Source organism: Molothrus ater, chromosome 2 (genome assembly GCF_012460135.2).
Source record: "Molothrus ater isolate BHLD 08-10-18 breed brown headed cowbird chromosome 2, BPBGC_Mater_1.1, whole genome shotgun sequence".
Classification (NCBI taxonomy): Eukaryota; Metazoa; Chordata; class Aves; order Passeriformes; family Icteridae; genus Molothrus; species Molothrus ater.
This window is the reverse complement of record NC_050479.2, coordinates 92,099,451-92,118,565: the sequence shown is the minus strand read 5'-3', so window position 1 is coordinate 92,118,565 and position 19,115 is coordinate 92,099,451. Positions and strand designations below refer to the sequence as shown.

Here is a 19,115-nt window from a genome sequence, read left to right as displayed (position 1 = left end):
TTCTGGGGTGGTTTAATCTATTCCTTAATATCTGGAAGAGAGACAGGAAGCTGGCAAAGTGATTTGGGCTGGCTGAGACAAAAGAAGATTGAGAGAGACTTCCAAGGGATCTGACAAAGCTGAGCAAGTGGGCAGCATAATGCAGGATGAAATTCAACATTACCAAACAGACAGTAATAAGAACTTGAGAGAATAATCTGAACTACTCATATACCATGGGGCTCTAATTCAAATGTAATCGCTTGAGAAAAATATCTTGGTATCACTGTGAACAGCTCAATGAAAACATCTGTTCAACATACAACAGTGGTCAAAGAAGCAAGCAAGCTGTCAGGGTGTCTAAAGGCAGAGGCTGAAAAGAAGGATGCTGGAAGTACTCTAATGCCACCATGAACACTGAAAGTGCACCCTCAGCTGGAATTGCTGGGGTTACTTCTGTATGGCACATTTGAAAATGCCAAAGGCACAGAAAGGTTTCGTCATTCATCAATCAAAAACACTTAATGGTCAAACACTGTTAAAATTGGGACAATTTAACTTGGAGATGAGTTAAATAGAAAGAAATTATCAAATGGGAATGAAGAAGTGAAACAGGTACATCTCTGTGAGTTTTGTTTGCTTGTGGGCTTTTTGTGTTTGTTTGTTTTTTCAAGAGAAAAAAGGAAAGGTTGTTCAGCATAACTGAAGAGCAGGAAACATGACCAGACATAAGGAAAATATTGTCATTTTCCTTTTCTGGTTTTACTTTTTCTACTTCTTCTAAGCACAGACAATAATTAACTACCAGGAATTATTAGCCCATGCTATAGTCAAGTCAAGAGCTCAGTAGAAATCACAGAGGCCCATGCATTTATAAGGATACTGGGAACATCCACAGATACATCAGGTAGAACAAAAAAAAACCCAAAAATAGAATGAAAAAAGCATAACATCACTATACCCTCATGCTTCCAGGCACTAGCCAACCTCTAATTAGTGGGGATTAGGAAGTAATCCCCCCAGTGGGCCTGCAGAGAGGGTGTGCCAGCCCACTTGCTCCTGGCAGAGCTGTTAATGTTCTGGGCAGAGGGAGAGCTGAGCCTGCAGCCCACCCGCAGCCCCTCTGCTCGGGAGACAGGGGTTGGTGTGTCCTGGGCCACTGCACACCCACCCTGCCGGGCACCAGCTCAGGACACGGCCCAGGGGGCTCACTCAGCCCAGCTCAACCTGGCCCCTGGCAACGGGCAAGTTTTACATCTGCTGCTTTGCAAGCTGGGGGGCTTGCCTGAGGAAGGGGAGGAGATGGATTCTTTATTCACTCTGCATTGGTAGAAGGAATACATGACTTAATTCATTTTATGGCAAGGAAGTGGAGTGTGCTCATACCCTAAAATTAAGAGAAATTTGGGTTTTGTAGGCATTGAAGTCCAGAGCAATGGATACACCAGCCTATTCCTAGGGCAACCTGTAGTACAGACATGACACCAGACTCCTCTTTGCTAAATATTTGGCACCAGTTTCTCCTGAGGAGGTTTTGGCACCTCCCATTGGAATATCCAAATTTGGCCATGGCAGCAGAGACCAGTGGGCTGACCTGGCCCAGGACTGCTTAGACAGGCTGCTGCAGAAATGCACCACAGATTGCAAACAGGGTGTCTTTGCCTCCCCACAAACAACACTCCTGGCTTCAGCATTCCTGGTAAAATCAAAGCCCAGAGGTATCTGGAGTAAGTGGAGTTCACACATTGGCTTTCTCCTGCTGATGCTTGTGAAGCAGAAGCTCATGTTCTCATAGCTAGGTTGGCTCGTGAGAGTATGAGAAAATAACTGCACAAGTTTTTGTCCCCAAATAAGCAATCTGATCAGCATAATACCAAAATTACACTTGAAATTAGCTTCATGCAGAGATGCAAATGTACAAGTACTGCTATGCTGCCAGGAGGAGAGCTGTGGCTCTGCACATGCACAAATAATAAGGGACTGAGCTCAACCTGCTAGTCCTGTTCTGATTTCTCCAGTGACTGTTCCAAAAGGAGAAACAAATATTAACAAATATTTGCTGTATTTCTTAAATAGAAACTTGACTTTTTCAGTACAATACTTTTTCAGTATAATACTCTACAGCACAATGAATAAGGAAAGGACAAGAGCAGTGCACGTGTACATGGTGTTTGCATACATGTGTCAAGATGGCAAAAATAATGGGCAAAGACTGTGCGCAGGTACCACCAATTGCTGCAAGTTGGTTTTTATCTCTGTTCTTTTTAAATGCCCTGTAAGAATAAAAAAGCAGCAACCACTAAAGTTTTACTGAAGTTACTTCCACTAAACCAAAACTTATCAAACATGGGATGTTTTGTAAAATCATAACTTTGTTTCAAAAGAAAAACAGGGAGGAAAAAAGTCAAAAATACAGAAACATTCAATTTAAGCATGAAAAATTTTGACTTTTCACATCAAAATATCTTTTTGCTTAGGGTACTTCCTTGTATTATAACAATACAACTCCACAAAGAGACAAAATATCAGTGTCCTAAGATGAAATTTCTCTCAAAAACTTCCTTTCAAAACCACCAAAGCATTTGACTTCCACTTCCATTTAGAATGAAGCCAAATACCTCAATCCTGATGAAATAGAGCAGCCCAGCTCAAGCAGTGAAAAAAAAAGGCAGGAGCCAGGACACAAGTGACCTCCAAAACCAAAGAGATGAAAACTTTTAAGGAAAAAAAAAAAAAACCAACTTAAAAGTTCACTCTGCACAGTTAAAAATGTTGTGCTTTCTCCCTGGTGCACAAGGCATGAAACAGATGCAAGAATAAAGTAGGGAGGCATATGACCAGGAGCCCTGTAATTGTGACTTCTCTAAAGGAGAGGCTGGGCAAATGTCCTACCTGACAGCAAGAAAATCATTTCTTCTCTGCACACATCAGTTTTCCATGCTGTAAATCAAACTGACTTCCCTCACAAAGTAAGTTTGGAGACTCTCAATTAGGTAATGTTTATAAATAACTGTGCAAACACAGGGTAGTAATAACCAAAGAACTGTCTTTGCTACATTGCTGTCTGTTAAACAACCAGGAGCTAAATTTTTCTCTGAACACTTACAAAAGGGAAGGCAGCATTAATGCTCCACAAGGAGGAAACTACAAAGAACAGATTTTCAGTGCATGCACTTCTCCTTGAAATAAACTGTGTTAAAAGCACTTTACTTAAAAAGCACGATGATAGTAGCATCCTGCTAAATATAGATGACTCACCACAATTTAGTAGTGAACATCCCTAAAGAGGACCATTACATTATTGCTTAACCTGCTGCATAAATTTAAGCATCCTCCTGTGGTTACAGTTTGTTCCAAGACACTCAAGACTACTACCAGCATCCACTGACCTTCAGTGGGTCACAAGGTCTCTCTGAGTCTTGCTTTCTCCATCTATACTATTGGTATAAGAATAAAAACACTACTCCCCCAAGAAGGCAGGAAAAATAATTCCTAAGTTTCCTAAGTTAAGGAGTTGTTTATACCATACTTTGTATATCCATATTACTACTGAGCAACTAAATATAGCTGCTCCTGAGGCACTCTGAGATCCCTTGAGAACAGAATCTTATAAAAAGAAAATTGCAGTTTAGGCAATACTGAAGAAACAGAGATAAAGAATTGGTTTCCAAAATAAGGGAATGATGCCCACTTCAAAAAGAAGTAGTTAATGCATCTGTGCCTATTGCTGGGGACCAAGGTCAGGTCACGAGCAAAATGATTTATCTACACGTCACAAAACCACACAGCTTGACACAAATGGCAATCTGTTCCAAAAAAACACTGCAAAAGCATGGCAGGGCAAGGGACTGACACAGTACTCCCTTTCTAGGTCTGAGGACCTGGTGCAGGGCTGGGAAGCATAGGTGGGTAGGACAAGGGTGCTGCGAGGCCAAAAGAGTTTCAGCTGTGAGAACCTCAGACCGACAGGAGGGTGACTCCAAAAAGTCATGTGAGGAGTTGTAGACCTGCTGTTGCATTAATCCACTACAGCCAGGCACCCTCACCCCCTGCTCTTGCAAGATCCATCTGCAGTGGACTGTAACACACTGAAATCTCACCTGTTGCAGTTCTGTGTCACAGGATGCAAACACCATGCAGTTAAAAAACACGTCAGTTCTGCACTCTGACTGTACCCGATGTGTGATTTCTACCACATTCGACAATTTGCAGGATGCTATTTCTGGAGACATAGGAGGATTGATTAGCAATCCCAGGTTTGGTTTCAAAGCTCTAAAGAGAATTCCCTCCTATCTTTTCCTAGATTTCTCCTTGGAAAATATTATTTCCACAAAAAATTATTATGCTTATAATGTTTTAGAGGGAAAACATAGATGCTGCCTTTGGCCCAAGACATTAAACAGGGATATAATAGGCCCAGAAAATGGGCAACTAGCACCAGTTACAAAGGATAATTGTTATTCTACAAATTGCAAAGCAACATAAGAAAATGGCTCTATAATAATTGATTTAAGTCAATTATTCACTATGAAGTCTAATTTTATTTTATTGTAGGTATAAAGTGTGAGAATGATGAAATGACCTCCAAGGTCTTTTTTCCCCCCAACTTTCATTTTCTTGGCATTAAGTATTTTGCCTGATTATACACTCTTACAGTTTCAGATCCTTCTTCTTTTAAATCTTATTTTTAATTTAGAAAACACCTTGCATATGACCCCTCATTTTCTTCTATCTTCTAAACCAATCTAAAATCTCAAAAACATGGAAAAAAATTTAAAAATCACTCTTCCTAACCATACTTGGCAGCCCAGAGCAGAAACACACTTACTAATCTTCTGCAAATGTTGTTTAGAAAAAACTCTCCCAATTTAATTTCAGCTTTTCTGCGTGTATGTCTGTTCCTTATCCTTTACAGTGTTTTCTTTTCAAACTCAAGAACTACCAAAAAATATGGCCATGTTGTGTTCCACAAAAATAACTGTGTACCACAGCTATTTTCATCTACCACCATCTTCTAAAGACTTTTCCTAAGAAAAAATGAAAAAAAAAGCCAAGCTTGAGACATAGGTGTTTCATTCAGGTAACTATGAAGACTTAAAGGAAATTGCAAGAAAAACCATTACACTATTGCAGATAAATATTTCATGGAAAAGTGTGCTTTCACACCTAGTGCTGTCCAATGTCACTGTCCCCGTGTGCCCTCAACAAAAAAAAGAAAAGTAAATATTGAGTCAATGTTTAAAAGGATGATTAAATATCCCTTCAATTTTAGCCTTATATCTGATTACTGTTGTATGTTTTTGCAGTGACATCATGTCAACAGAAGGACTTCACCACTTATATGCCTTTAACTGGAGCAAGTCCAGTAACTCCATAGACATTTACACCTTTGCAATGACTGCAGGCAAAAAAACCTGTAGCACTGAGAACCTGAAAATAATTGAACTTCCTTTCCAAATTGGGAAAAGGAAAAAAAGCAAATCAATAGTGTGAAGTATGAAAGCTGAGATTATTTCTTTCAACTTAATGCTAGTAAACTTTATTCTTTTTCCATAACTCATCTCTTTGAAGTCAGCAGGTGCAATTTCCAGTTAATGCATGAGACTCAGACTCCCAAACATTTTCTGAGGACAGGAATGCAGGGTGCACTTGAGGCTGAGGCATTTGTGAAAAGTTCATTTATCCATCACAAGACTTGTTTCTAACCAAGTCCTGGGTAGAGGGGAAAGCCTGCTGTGCCTTGCAGGGCAGTGAGAGCTCGACACAGCCACCCAAGCAGCAGACTCCACCCCGATCCCGACTGTGAGGAGGTTTCATCTAGACCTTGCTGAGACATCTCTGGTCCTCTCATGGGACATCCCATCATTTCTTACTGTCCTCCCTCTGTCTCAGGGACCTCTTGCAGCAAGTTTCCCAGTTTCCCAGCAGTGAAGGTGGCCCAGCTGTTTCAAAGCTGTGGGCTGCTCACTGCTGAACTGACCTCTGCAGAACTGCTTAGCGAGTGTCTGCATTAAAGGCCAGACCTTATAACCGAGCAGGCTGCTCTAAAGTTTAGCATTACTTGAAAGGAGGCATTGCCACCTGATCAACAGATGAGCCTGAACATCTTGCACTTGGTAGTTTCTTCTGCTGCCCTTAATGCAGCACCTCCTGGTGCTCCCCGGCAATGCACTAAGTGATGTGAGTAGCATCTGTCATACGCAATTTGTTTCCTCTCCGCACAGAGACCGGGGAACACACCTTATTTCGGAAGGGCTATAGGGGGCGGGAGGTGCTGGAGTCTCCACGTCCCCGGGAGCAGGCACGTATCTTAGAGCTGAAGCGGTGCGCCGTGTGCCTGGAAGGAGGAGGCAGGGGAGAGGATGGGGGGGACACAGGGGGCTCCGAGCAGCCTGTCACCATCTCTGCGGAAAGTTCCCTGCTGCCTCAGGGCCTGAGGGATAGACCAGAGTTTTCCACACAGGTGAGCTTACCAAGGGGCTAGGCCCAGACAACTGAGCCTAACGTGAAGCCCAGTTTCAAGCAAGTTTTACGGCACGGTAAAAAATAGATCAAATAAAATATGTATATATAAGAATAGTAGGAAGGATGGTGCGGCAGAGGCAGCAGAAGGAGCCGAGCAGAGCAGCGCTCCTTCCCCACGCCTGCCTGCAAAAGCACTCGCCCGCCGCCGCATTCCCGAGCATCCCCGGCGGGACCGCAATCAAAACTTCCCCACGCGCGGGGCACCGCCGTGGCACCGGCGGCGGCGACCCCGCGGCCGCAGGGCGATGCCCCGTGCCGGGTGCCGCGCCCCGCTCCGCCCGTGCAGCACTCACCTCTCAGGGCCAGGAGCGCGGCCAGGGCTGCCGGCACCCACCTCCCGCCGCCGCCGGGGCGCCGCCGCGTCATGCCGGGCCGGGCGAGGGGCGCGGAGCGGGCCGCCGAGCCCTGCCGTTCCCCGCCGCCGCCGCAGGTGCCGCCGCCGGTGGTGCCGCCGCCGTCCCGGGACCGCCCGCTCGCGGCGAGGCTCCGCCGTGCCCCAAGCCCCGGTCGCCCGGGGAGGGCGGCAGGCGCGGCGGCCGGACCGAGAGCGCAGCCTGGCGGCCCCGAGCCGCCCCCGCAACCCGCCGGGCTGCGGCTGTCACCCCCCGCACGGCACCGTCCCGGCGCGCAGCGGCACGTCCCACCACCCTCCTCCTCTCTCCGCGCAAATTGGGGGTTCCCCCCTCCTCCCCTTCCCCGCCAACCCGGCGCCGCTGCATCCGTAGGGATGCTACACGGGCCAGGGTGTGGAGGTGCGGTCGAGCGCAGGGCTGGAGACTGCACCCCCACCGCTCCTCCGGATCATCGCGGCAGCGTGGGGGCTTCTTCTTTCCGGAACCTGCCTACAGCTGCATTGAAGACGACAGCAGCAGCGCACAGCAAAATATTTGGGATGGTCTGCATGGGACTGGTCACCGCTGCAGCGCACGGTATAAACACTGCAAAGGTATGAACCACCCTAACTCCGCCATGCAGGAGCCTGGGAAACACGAGCATTCCGCACTCCTGTAAAACCGACCAAGGTATCTCCAAAGGGTGTGAGGCAGTTCTCGGAGTTGGGGAACTGCAATACTGTGTAACGCAGGAATCGCCAACAAGTTGTGTCACAAGCTTAAGTCAGTGCAGTTCTTAAGGCTGCGCAGAAATATTAATCAGTTGAAAATCAGCACACATCAAGTGTGTATGTAGATGGTAGAAAAGGAGGAAAGGAACCCTTTATGAATTTAGGATGAGCTTGTGGGAAAGGATCAAGCAGAAGGCTTGCACAGAATGACACCTTGCGCACAGCCAGCTCCCTGTCCAAGTCTGATCATGGTAGTTTTGCTTTGTGAAAATAAGCAGTTTGACAAGGAAAACTCTCTAACAATTCTGTCAAATGTCCAATTATTTCATTCCCCCACTCAACGTTTCCTCCCCACCAAAGCACAGCTATGCAGCCTTTGCATCCTACAGGCAGCAAATCCATTTTGTCATGCTTCTCCCCACCCCCACCAGTCACAGTCCCTGGGAGCATCCCCCTGCCCAGACTACCCTATTGCTCAGCACTGTTCAGGTTTCTGCCTCCTCAGATGCCTCAAAAGGTGCTCTGACCCTTTACATGGCTCCACTACCCCTGTGAAGAGGGGTGGGGGAGAGCTGCACTCAGGAGTGAAGATGGCAAGGAAAAGTCTCAGGGGTAGAAAAACATAAATTTCTTTAAGAACCATGAAAAAAAAGCAAGCTGGTGCCCATAACAACAGTATGTGGAAAGCTAACTACCATCTCACCAGCCTTGGTTAGCCTAGGTTGAGCTCTGCCTTGGACAGCATCAAGCTTTGGCAAACTTCTATCAGGGGACTAGGTAAAAATGTCACCCTAGCAGTCCAGGTTTACCAGTTATCTTGGTTCTGAAATAAAACTACTAACTCTGTTTAGAAGGAGCAATGGTTGACCTACCCTTATCAGGCAGCAAAATTGCTCACTGCCACATGGGCTGGGATTTCATTCAGCAGGTGGGGGCTCAGAGAGGCGAGAAGGCATCACATGGTGACTCAGGGGATGTACCCTCTGGCCTCTTTTCAGGTTGGTCTGGTGCCTGCTGCATGTTCTCCAACATCAAACCTGCTGATACAGGCGTTCTGACAGCTCTAGCACTCTAGCAAAGCACCCTTCACATCAGCCCTGCCATGGGCAGGCAGACTTAAAGAGTGTTTTGCTCCATTATGGAGCCAGCTCTTGGCAAAGGCTCAAGCAGCTGAAGTATAACACTTCAGAAAAACATCGAAGGGAGAGCCATAGCCCAGCTGTTCCCCCATTCTGTGGCAATATGGGAATTGAAGTTTTCTCAGACTCTCTCAGATTGCTTCTCTTTTCTCCAGCTGACTTGCTGCATTTTTCATCAAGCAAAAGGACAAAGAAAAATGATGATTTTATGATCAGAAGCAGTTCCAGGAAACCTCCATCCTTGTGCATACACACAATGACCACCTTGAGGAATACAATGAGTATGTCCATACATTCACTTACAATGAAGGCCCACAAATGTTTCTTGCCAAACATAACCTCCTTCAGCAAACTCAAGGGCAGAGAGCACAGAGCATGTTTGGCACAGTGGCCTGTCACTGCCCTTACTCCTGCAGATCACTTCCAAGAATGAAAAGATGCAAAGACAAATCAAGTGAAAACAAGAAAAATTGCATATTCTCCCTAGGACTGCCGCACTGCCTTCCTGATCTGCCAAGACTTGGAAGCTGTCTTGACCTAATGGAAATAAGTGTGGTTTTTAGTATAAGGACACACTGCATTTAGCAAATGCCATCCCAGCTCACTTTGGACTGTTCCTTGCATCCTGCTGTGCATCAGCTGGCAGGTAAACAGCAAAGATCAGTTCACCCTCTACAGTAAATGAATTAATGTGCTTCCTAAAAAGTGCAGTGAGCATAATGTGAACTGAGAGCCTGGTGGTCAGAGGAAGCATTTCTGCCCAAAATGGACCCAAATTACTCCCTCCTGATACAAGCTGCTAGGATCAGGGAGCATTTTAATCAGCTTTCAGACCTGGTCACCACAGCAGATACTGTACCATACCTACAAACCACAGTGACACAGCAAGTGACTTTAGCTGCTTCTTGCAGCAACTGCAAGAACAATCTGTGGCTACACTCCAGAAGGATGGAGCAGCCACAGGGAATAATAATCTTCAGATGCACCAGTCAGTCCTCTCACTCTGGCTCCCTCTTCACCTTATCACCACTTCCAAAAATAGGTTGCAGATTGTACAGAAAGGACGTGGCCGAGGAGATACTGTTCCTGGAACTCTGAATTTCCACTTTAGCTGTCCTTGAGCCTTCCCCAAAATATTAGGCTTATGCCAACCATTTATCCAGTGAGTGCAGCACACTCCAGCCTGTTGGACACTAGAGCTATGAGCACAGATATTTACTGCTCTAGCAGTCCATTTTCCCACCAGTGAGCATCTATACCTCTTCCTCAGCATCGATGGAATAGTACATCATGGATAGAGGAGATGTGCTTTGCCATACCCCAGGCATCAGATGCTGGCAGATAACCACTGCAGGACTCAGTTGGGGCACATTGCTCAGAAGAACACGCACAGGATCCTTTAACTGAAGGGCTAAGATATTTCCAAGATTGTTCATGCTAGGCTGGGCAAGGATAGGAAAAAAAATAAAAGAAAAAGAAAAAAAAGAAAGAAAGAAAGAAACCACTCCCACCTTCTTCTTTTGAAAGAATTATGATAAGTAATGTAATTCTCATGTCTCAACGAAAAACATCTTTGTGAGTAAAATTTGAAAAGGAAGCTTTTTTCCAGGATGATGCTACTTTTTTTTTTTTCACTTTTGCATTAACATGGCTCTAAAAATCCAGTGGGGATGCGGTTGGGTTCAAGGGCTGCAATAGATGCCAGGTCTTACATCACCTTTGCTGTCTCCCAGCTTGTTACTGGGTTATCTATTGTCAGATGGGAATTTATTGAAGGTGACATTGCTTACAAATTGATCAAAATCAGCTTCAGTGAGGTGTCCTTCCAAGATATAAAAAGATGGATAAAATTCACTCAGTTGATCATTAATAACTTCAGTCTGTGAAATTGGTTATCTCCCTTTGACAGACGAAATAGAGTTTGCAGATTGAACTGTTTTAATCCTATCTGAGAAGAAATATGACAGCCCTTCAAATATATACACAATTAACTATGTCTGTACCTTTTCAATAAAACTAATTCAAACAAAACCCAGGATTTATTTTGCTGAACACCTGTGTATACAAAACAGAGGTCACTAAATAGAAGAAAAAACAGTGATAACCCTGTCAACTCATCTATCACAGTTTTTTTATTTCCTACTGGCCACAGGACTAGTTATGTGGGAATTCTGTCCCAAGTGTAAAAGTTTGTGCTTTTGAAAGCCTGCATAGTGGAACAAGAAGGAGCATCAGGAGGGAGATGTTCTCGCACTGTCCAGCACCAGGTGCAGTCCAGTGCAGGCGCTGTGTATCTAATGCATGGCCATCATAGGCTTTTGGGTGAGCCCTGTCCATGTGTTGGTCAGGATAACCTGATCCCTGGCACAGCAATGGCCTATCCTTGCATGTCAGCCACGCAGGGAGACCATAGGAATATCTAAGGGAAACCAGCCCTGAAACAGCAAGCAAATTTCCACACTCCTTCAATGCCAGATGGCAGGAGCGGATGTGTCCATGGAAACCCGGGTGGATTAGGCGTACCTTCAAACTTCTCAGCACTGAAGTAGGCCATTGCATTGTTTCTTTCTCCAAGGCCACTTTGACCCACACATCAAGAGCCATCTCTCTCTGCTGTCCCCACTTCATGGGCAGGGAGCCACATAGCAAAACTGCGGGAGCTGGGCTGAGACACTGCTTCCCCTAGATCTTTCTACCCTCATGGCCACACTGGTCTGGCTGGTTTCTTCATCCCAGGCTGGTAGTACCTGTGACATGCTGATTTTGCTCAGTGCACTGCAAGGTGCTCCCTTCCACACTAGTATGAGGAATAAATAAATTTCTATGCACCCCATTCATGCAATTTCTGCCTACCCTGGATTATCCCAATGCACTTTGAGATAATCAACAATCTAACAAATTCTTTGCATATTTTTACATCTCCTGAGTTTTCCTTGGCTGTTCCCACAGTAAAAGCAAACCTTTTCAACTACAAAATCCTCTTCTCTCCCCTCTTCTCCTGCCCAAATTCATCCAGTGTTCTGGTGTCTGCAAAACCAAAGCTTTTAATTTAACATTTTGAAATCCTTCATCTCCCACTCACTCCCCCAAATCCTGCCCATGCAGACATGCTTGAAAGAAATTGGTCCCCGAGGCTCTGACTAAATCTTTCTTTGGACATGCTGTTCTTGCTCTGGTTAACAACTGTCCATTGTACCCTGTCAGACACACGCTGCTACCCCTCTTAGGAAACAGGGGATGCTGCATCCACATAAAAGCATTTCATAATGCTGCCATTTACATAACAACTTTCTAAATTGTACATCGACACATTTCCCCAAATCATTACAGTAGGTGAATTAAATCTTCCACTAAACACCAGCAAATGGTGGTAATGACAACTCTTCTAAGTAGCACACCCCATAAAGCCCAGAAAATGGAAATCAATCACTCTTCCTTTTTTTCCTCAGAACTGCTGAAATTTATTACGCACAGCTGTGACAGAAAATAAATAGATGACAAAATTGAGAAGAAATACACTAAAGTTAGGACTCATGTGGATGTATTCCTGCAGTTGCGATACAAAATGGGTCTTTGAGAATCTTGTTTAGTAGCAGTGTTGCTATGGCTGTGATGGTCTAAAGATACATGAGGTGCAGTAACTTCTATGGAGAAGCAATAACTTTTACTAGATCAGCTGATGTTGCTGAAAATACCAACATGCTTTGGGGCACATTGACCTAAAGAAGAGCTTCCATGCTTGAAAACTAATCTGTTTTTTTCCTTATTACATCTGCTGGTCTAATAAAAGATATTGCAGTTTTCTGCATTTTTAACTCTCTGATGTTCATTAGCAACTAGTAACCACACATAATGTTTTTTCAGCCACTTACTTGCTTTTCCAATGAGGACTGAAAATGGATAAGGAATTCAGAAACACAAGAGGCTCAAATCCTTGTGCCAGTGGACATATGGCCACTTCTCTTAATTTTGATATCACTAATGGTGCCTGCATCCAAAACTTTCAAAAATAACTTTTAATCCACAAAGTTACCCACAAAGGCCAGAGATATCTCACATAGTGCTGAAAACCCTTGGGATATACAGGACAGTTTGAGAGAACAGGACAGGAAGATCCACATGCAGCAAACACCAGTTTTCCAAGCTCATAGAGCAGTGTAGGTATCTCTCTAACACCTTCAGGGCTGTTTCCAGTTCCAGATGGTTGCTTGGCTCAGGGACCACAGCAGTGTCTATGTTACTCTGCAGCTGAGCAAAGCATCTGTCTTGGACTGATGGAAGAGAGAGTTCAGATCTTTGGTATCCAGAGTGCGATGTACCCATGGATGAGACAGGTGATCTATGCAATGATGAGGGGGATACATGGTACTGGCCTAAATGTCAGTTTGGGCAAGGTTTCTCCCCTATGAAGCATGATGGTACTTCTTATTACCACCACACTGAAATGGCTGTTAAATACACCTCAACCCTCTCCTCAGTGTTTTCATGGGAGAAATGTTCAGCATCTTCTGAGTCTGACTTAGACCTTCAACACAGGGAGCCAATGGCATCCCAAGGGTGACTCCTACAAAATCTCAGCAGCCACATGGCAGCAGATGTTGTCTTCTGTTTAGAAGCAACATAAGAATGAAGTAATATCAGAACAAAACTAAGCTTGCACTTTGACACAGCCTGCTGGCTAACATTTCTGATTTCCCCTGCTCCACTTCGGACTCAAATCTCTCCTTGTTGCAGCATTTGCTGGGCTGCTGGGAAGCTGCTCAGAGCCCATGCCAGCTGGTCTTCCTTTCACCTGTCCTGCAAGAAGTCTAGACTATTCTCTGAATCACTGCTGACAGGAATGCAAGTTCCCAAGCTATTATTGACAGCATTTCTTGCTGTTGCTTAGTGCTAACACAGTATTTACTGAAAGTATAGAGCACCTGAAGAGTCAATAGTGTCCTGGATGTGCACAAAATTAGCTCTGCTGAATGTCCTGCACTGGCACAATATGACATGGATGCCTATGCAAGGCACGGTGTACATAATTCACGTTTGCCTGGGCCAGAAAGGATTTGTTTCACAGCAAAAAGACAAAGAGCAGAACTTCTCCGAGAGACCCTACCATTCTCTACATAATGAAATAGTCATCAGGTGAGTCCATCGGAGCCAGGATTTAAGCCAGAGGAAGAAGTCATCAGAGCTGACTTAAGGACAGCAGGAAGGATTAAACTCTGCCCTCACCAGTCTTAAGAGCCAGGATGTCTTATGGAACTGAATCAACAGCCACTGTTGGAGAGTTAGAAAATAGCTCCATGTATAACATAAGGCAGATCTGCACCTCCCACCACTGTCAGACAATGACAGAAGTGGAATTTTCAAGACATGTTCACCAATGCCCTTTCTAATGCTCATTTGGGGATTTTAACTCCAGGGTCAACACCAATTAACTAACATGGGTCAGAGTAAAGAGTCTCTCTCCGTTTTGCACTACAGTTTTTAAATAAGTTGGCAAGTAGGACTCTTAAGCACCATTTTGATGCTCACATAAGCAGCCCAGACACTGTGGTCCCAAGTAAACAAAAATGCCAGAAGGTTTTTGCTGAGTCTACTCACAACCAGCTTCTGCTTCCCTTTATGTACATAGCAAGGCATTTTCTCCTCCCTACACTGCACAAAATGGTCATTATAACTGGCAACTACAGCACCAACACTAAAAGCTCTACAGGGTCGTGGAAGGTAGTGTCCTCTCAGTCCACATCTTGTTTTCTCCAGGACAACACAGGAATGCAGCTATAGTCCAACCACTTGCCTTTAATTGTGAATGCAGGACTTCAGTCTCCAGAGCAGAGTTGTCAGCCCTGTACCTTCCCTCATGCCTGCCTTCATTTAGTGGTGCTTAAAAATGTATGCTTAAAAAGCAAAGTTGAGTTGTCTAAGTGCAAAGGAAAGCCTTTTAATTAGAACTCAAATCAAAACAAGAGGGGGGAAAATGAAGGAAAAGCATAAAGTGATTCAACATTTCCAAGTTAATTTCCCAGACCTTTCCCCTGCTCCCTCCACCTCTTTTATTTTTATTTTTTTTCTCTGAGTCTACCAAGACAACAGCCCCTTTTGGGCCAGTTGGAGTGGAGGGTGTTGTCTGTAAAGCACTGCATTGGGACTGCCAGTTCGTTTCACCCTGGTGGCACTGATTTATACCAGTGCCTGGTCAAGGATTAAGCCCTTCATCAAATTTTAACAGCCCTTGTCCCTTTAACAGTAAAGATTTCAAGCAGGAACCCTTCCTAGACCCTGGGTGTCTCTATGGTAACACAACAAGATCGTTTTGTTCTAGCTCACAGCATTGTGTGCATATTGAAAAGCACAGTTAAGATATTTTGAAGTGGAGAGTCCAGATCAGCCAATTCTGAAGCCCTGCAAGAAAAAATGATTATGCAAATTAAACTCCTAAAGGTGAATGGCAATGAATGCTTTCAACATAGACGGTTACAGTATGAGAAATTAGAGCAGCAGTCTCAGCAAGGTGCCTCGCTCAGCAGTACAAAACACACTACACCAGTTGCCTTTCTTTTTGCTTATTTTAGCAAAATGGTCTGGGACAGAACAGGTCACACCGACAAAACTATTTCTGGGTTTTGTAGCTGTTGCTGCAGTACAGCCAAGACTGAGCATAGCTGCTACATGGAGAAATTAAGTCTCCAGGAATCATAACAGCGTCCCTCTCATATTAAGAGAAAGGAAGTAAAGATGCAGCACTGAGTTCAGGACTGGACTAGAAGAGGCAGAAACTTAGAAGTCTGCTTGATGCCCGCTTCAAAGGAAAATTTTCCCTTGTGCCAATTGACTTGTGGTTGGTAGCAGTCTGTGGTATCTCTCACTTGCTGGCTTCTCCAGAAAACATCACAAGAGGAGCTTGGTCTTACGGAATACCACAAGTTGGAAGAGCAGGAGAATGTCTCACGGTGGAGGCCTAAGGAAGTTATTCCTTCTTACATTAATTGTTTCTCTTTTATTTTTTTCATGCCTATCACTCACCTGCTAACAAGGCCAAGGGCCAGGTCCTGCACATTGGTCACAGCAAGTTCAGGGAGCACTACAAGCCAGGGGAAGAGCAGCTGGAAAGCTGACTGGTGGAAAAGAACTTGGGGGTGCTGGTTGACAGTGGCTCCACATGAGCCAGCATGTGCCCAGGAAGGCCAATGGCATCCTGGCCTGTGTCAGCAGCAGCATGGCCAGCAGGACCAGGGCAGTGATTGTACCCCTGTGCTTGGCACTGGTGATGCTGCACCTTGAGTGCTGTGCCCAGTTCTGGGCCCCTGACTGCAAGAAGGACATTGAGGTGTTGGAGAGTGCCCAGAGAAGGGCAACAGAGCTGGGGAAGGATGTGGAGAGTGAGTGCTATGAGGAGTGGCTGAGGGAGCTGGGGTTGTTTAGCCTGGAGAAAAGGAGGCTCAGGGGTGACCTTATCACGCTCTACAACTCCCTGAAAGAGGTTGCAGCCATGTGGGGGCAGCCTCTTCTCTCAGGCAACCAGTAACAGGAGAGGACATAGCCTTAAGCTGTGGCAGGGGAGGTTTAGGTTGGACATCAGGAAGATGTCCCTTTCACAGGGAGAAGCAATGGAGAAAGAATTGTCAAGCATCAGAATGGGCTGCCCAGAGAAGTGGTGGACTCACCACTCCAGAGGTGTTTTAGAAAAAATTGGATATGGCACTTTGCATCATGGTTTAGTTGACAAGGTTGTTCAGTCAAAGGTTGAACTCAATGATCTTGAAGGTCCAACCTAAATGATTCTGTGATTCTGCTGGCTGGCACAGTTACACTCAAATCCTTTCTTACAGACAATAAAGAAACAAGTATTATATACAAACCTAGGAATTTACTGTTAGTACAATTGAAATCATAAAAGTCTAATCAAGAAATATTATTTACCTAAACCTAATTATTAGATGGAAAAAAATAAAAACTATTATCTGGAAAAAATCTGAGTAATAATACAGCTGAAATCAGTTTCCACGCTTCCTGGCAAACATCCCATTTTTCTCTTTGCAGGGAAGAACATAATGCTGATATATTCTTCCTCTTCCATCTAAGATTCATATGGAGCAGAGTTTATACATTTTTTAGCAACATTTTATATTTCACTCCTCTTTCTTTGGCCTGCAAGTCCTCACTGCATCCAGATTTACTACACATGGAGAATTCTTACATATATTGATTTTTTTCTTCTTCTTTTTTAATACTTGTTTTGTCCAGCTCTCATGTCCCCATTTCTTTGTCTGATCATTAGTGAGCAGAGCTGATGTCCACATTGGTATCCTGCACCTCTTTTGTCATCACCCCAATGCTTCTCCTCTGTACTGCATCCTCTGTCCCTTCTTTCAAGGTCTCTGTTATCACACCATGCCTGCATTTCCCTCTGCTGTATCAATATGAGGAGCAGGGAGCACATTACCTCATCTGAGTTTGTCTTTTTGAAAACAGGGGCTCCCAAAAAGATACAAAGGAATAGCAGCTGCATGTTGGTCAGCCAGAGAGAGCCTGCTCTGCTGGGGAAACACAACAGCACTTCCAGCCCAGCTAGAGGGCTACAGGGGATCAGATTTTTAGGAAACCAATTGGAGTTTTCAGTGTGGTAGCACAGATTCAATTCAATTTAGCTAAATTAAGCCCTTAATAAAAAATTCACTTTTTTCTTCATCTGCCTATTCTTCAAAGGCATGTGGACCAACCTATGGGGGGCTCCATTACCAGTAGGCCCTTGGGTGCAACTAGAATGTGAATATGAAATAATTCTGAGGAGTCCTAGTTACAGTCCCCAGTGTTGTTCACTTTGCCTGGACACATCTGAAAGTAAGCACAGACCTGAACCAAGTTTTTCAACCAAAATTCTACCAAAACTGTTTTCTCCCCATATTGCATCCTTTTGTCAAGAGATTCCAGTTCAGCTTCTATATTTGAGCTTCTCAAATATAGAAAAAGTTTGAGAGATTTTTTCCTTAAAGCTTTGAAGGAATAGTGTTGTCTATGAGTCATCTAAGTTTAGCAAAAGTAATCAAAAAAACCCAAAAAAACCCACCAAAACAAATACCACTCACTTAAAAAAAAAATAGCAAATTAACAATTTCAGTAGGGTCAAAATTTAATTCAGACTATGTTGCTTGGAGCTCTGACCAGTCAATTCTTCAAAATCTCATGGACACTAATTCCAAAACTTCTCTGCCCTTCTCCACTAATTATCCTCAGTAAAAAGGGTCTACATCCATATTCTTTATGACTTTCACATATATATTGGCAAACAGGTGCCTGTTCCCCTATCCCCTCTCTCCTCCAGGCTTCAGAAGCCCAGCTTCCTGAGTGTCTCCTTGTTTTCTTGTGGCAATGGATCAAGCCCTCTACATCCCTGCACCAGTACTTCAGCTCAATCTGATTTAATCAGCAGAGGATGACAGCAAGCTCATTCTGCTAACAGGGCATGCTAACCAAAGCAAGTGTTCTCACAGTAGTATCTGCATAAACATAGTTTAACAACTTAAAGTGCCTGTAGGACAGGAAAGGTCCAAAAAGACTTCTCTGGACATACCAGCATTTGAAAGATGATGCAGGTACTGCTGAATTTGGGACTGGGTTTACACTTGTATGTAAGGTTGTATTTACTGGTGTGTAAAGTTACATTTGAGCACCTCACATGGCCTCCTGATCCTCTCTCTAGTGCTTCAAAGCAGCTTTTTTGCTCAAGTTATCCTCCCCCATCCAATCAACTCCCAGTTTAAGATGGCACAGATTTCTTCTGCGTATAGAAATATCAGCTCCAGTTACCACGGATACTATTTTCTATAATGATTTCCAGGAGGTGTCATCTCCAAGGATGAATCCCTCTCCCAAAAGAGAAAAAAAGCAGCTAGATTTCTCTAGGATATCAAACAGCTACAAACCAGATTTTTCTAAGGCATCTCATAAAATGGATCTTGATGTTATAAAAGAGACAAGAGCACAGTCCTTATCCATACCTGGATCCCAGAGCGACTCAGACAAATGACACTGTTGATTCTTTCCTCCTTAGCCCCATTTTCATTACTGACATGTTGCTAGTAAGGAAATCAGAGGACCGTACAATAATATATTCCTGTTGTTGGATTGAAAGTTTAAAAGCTTCCCCGTTTGATTAAGTAAATGCAGCAAGCAACGTGCAATCAAGGGCCAAAATATTCCTTGGCCTGCAGCCCAATAAATGAATCCTTAAGGAGCTGGCATCTCACTTCCACACAAATATAGCTCTCTGCTCATTACCAATCCAGTCTGAAATACTGGGGAAGGCTACAGGAAAACAGACACCTGGCAGATGCTAAGTTAGTTTCCTGCATATTGATTTATGCAGCGATACTTCTGAAATCACTAACAAGGGGAGCACAAGCTCTGCAGTGAGC

The 19,115-nt window shown here is 44.4% G+C and overlaps 1 protein-coding gene and 1 long non-coding RNA gene across 2 annotated transcripts in view; one reads left to right on the top strand and one right to left on the bottom strand.

Annotated features, from left to right (window-relative positions):
• IGSF11 (immunoglobulin superfamily member 11) overlaps positions 1 to 7,041 on the bottom strand; it is a 105,242-nt gene extending 98,201 nt beyond the window's left edge. The window contains exon 1 of the mRNA XM_036381954.2: positions 6,798 to 7,041. Within this exon, the coding sequence (XP_036237847.1) occupies positions 6,798 to 6,870 (73 nt within the window). The 5' untranslated portion in view covers positions 6,871 to 7,041. The remainder of the gene's footprint in view (positions 1 to 6,797) is intronic.
• A 122-nt stretch (positions 7,042 to 7,163) lies between these two features.
• Positions 7,164 to 10,737, top strand: LOC118686026 (uncharacterized). The gene is made up of 2 exons (XR_004980089.1): positions 7,164 to 7,450; positions 8,566 to 10,737. It is a non-coding gene; the product is annotated as an uncharacterized LOC118686026 (long non-coding RNA).
• Positions 10,738 to 19,115: the final 8,378 nt, after the last annotated feature.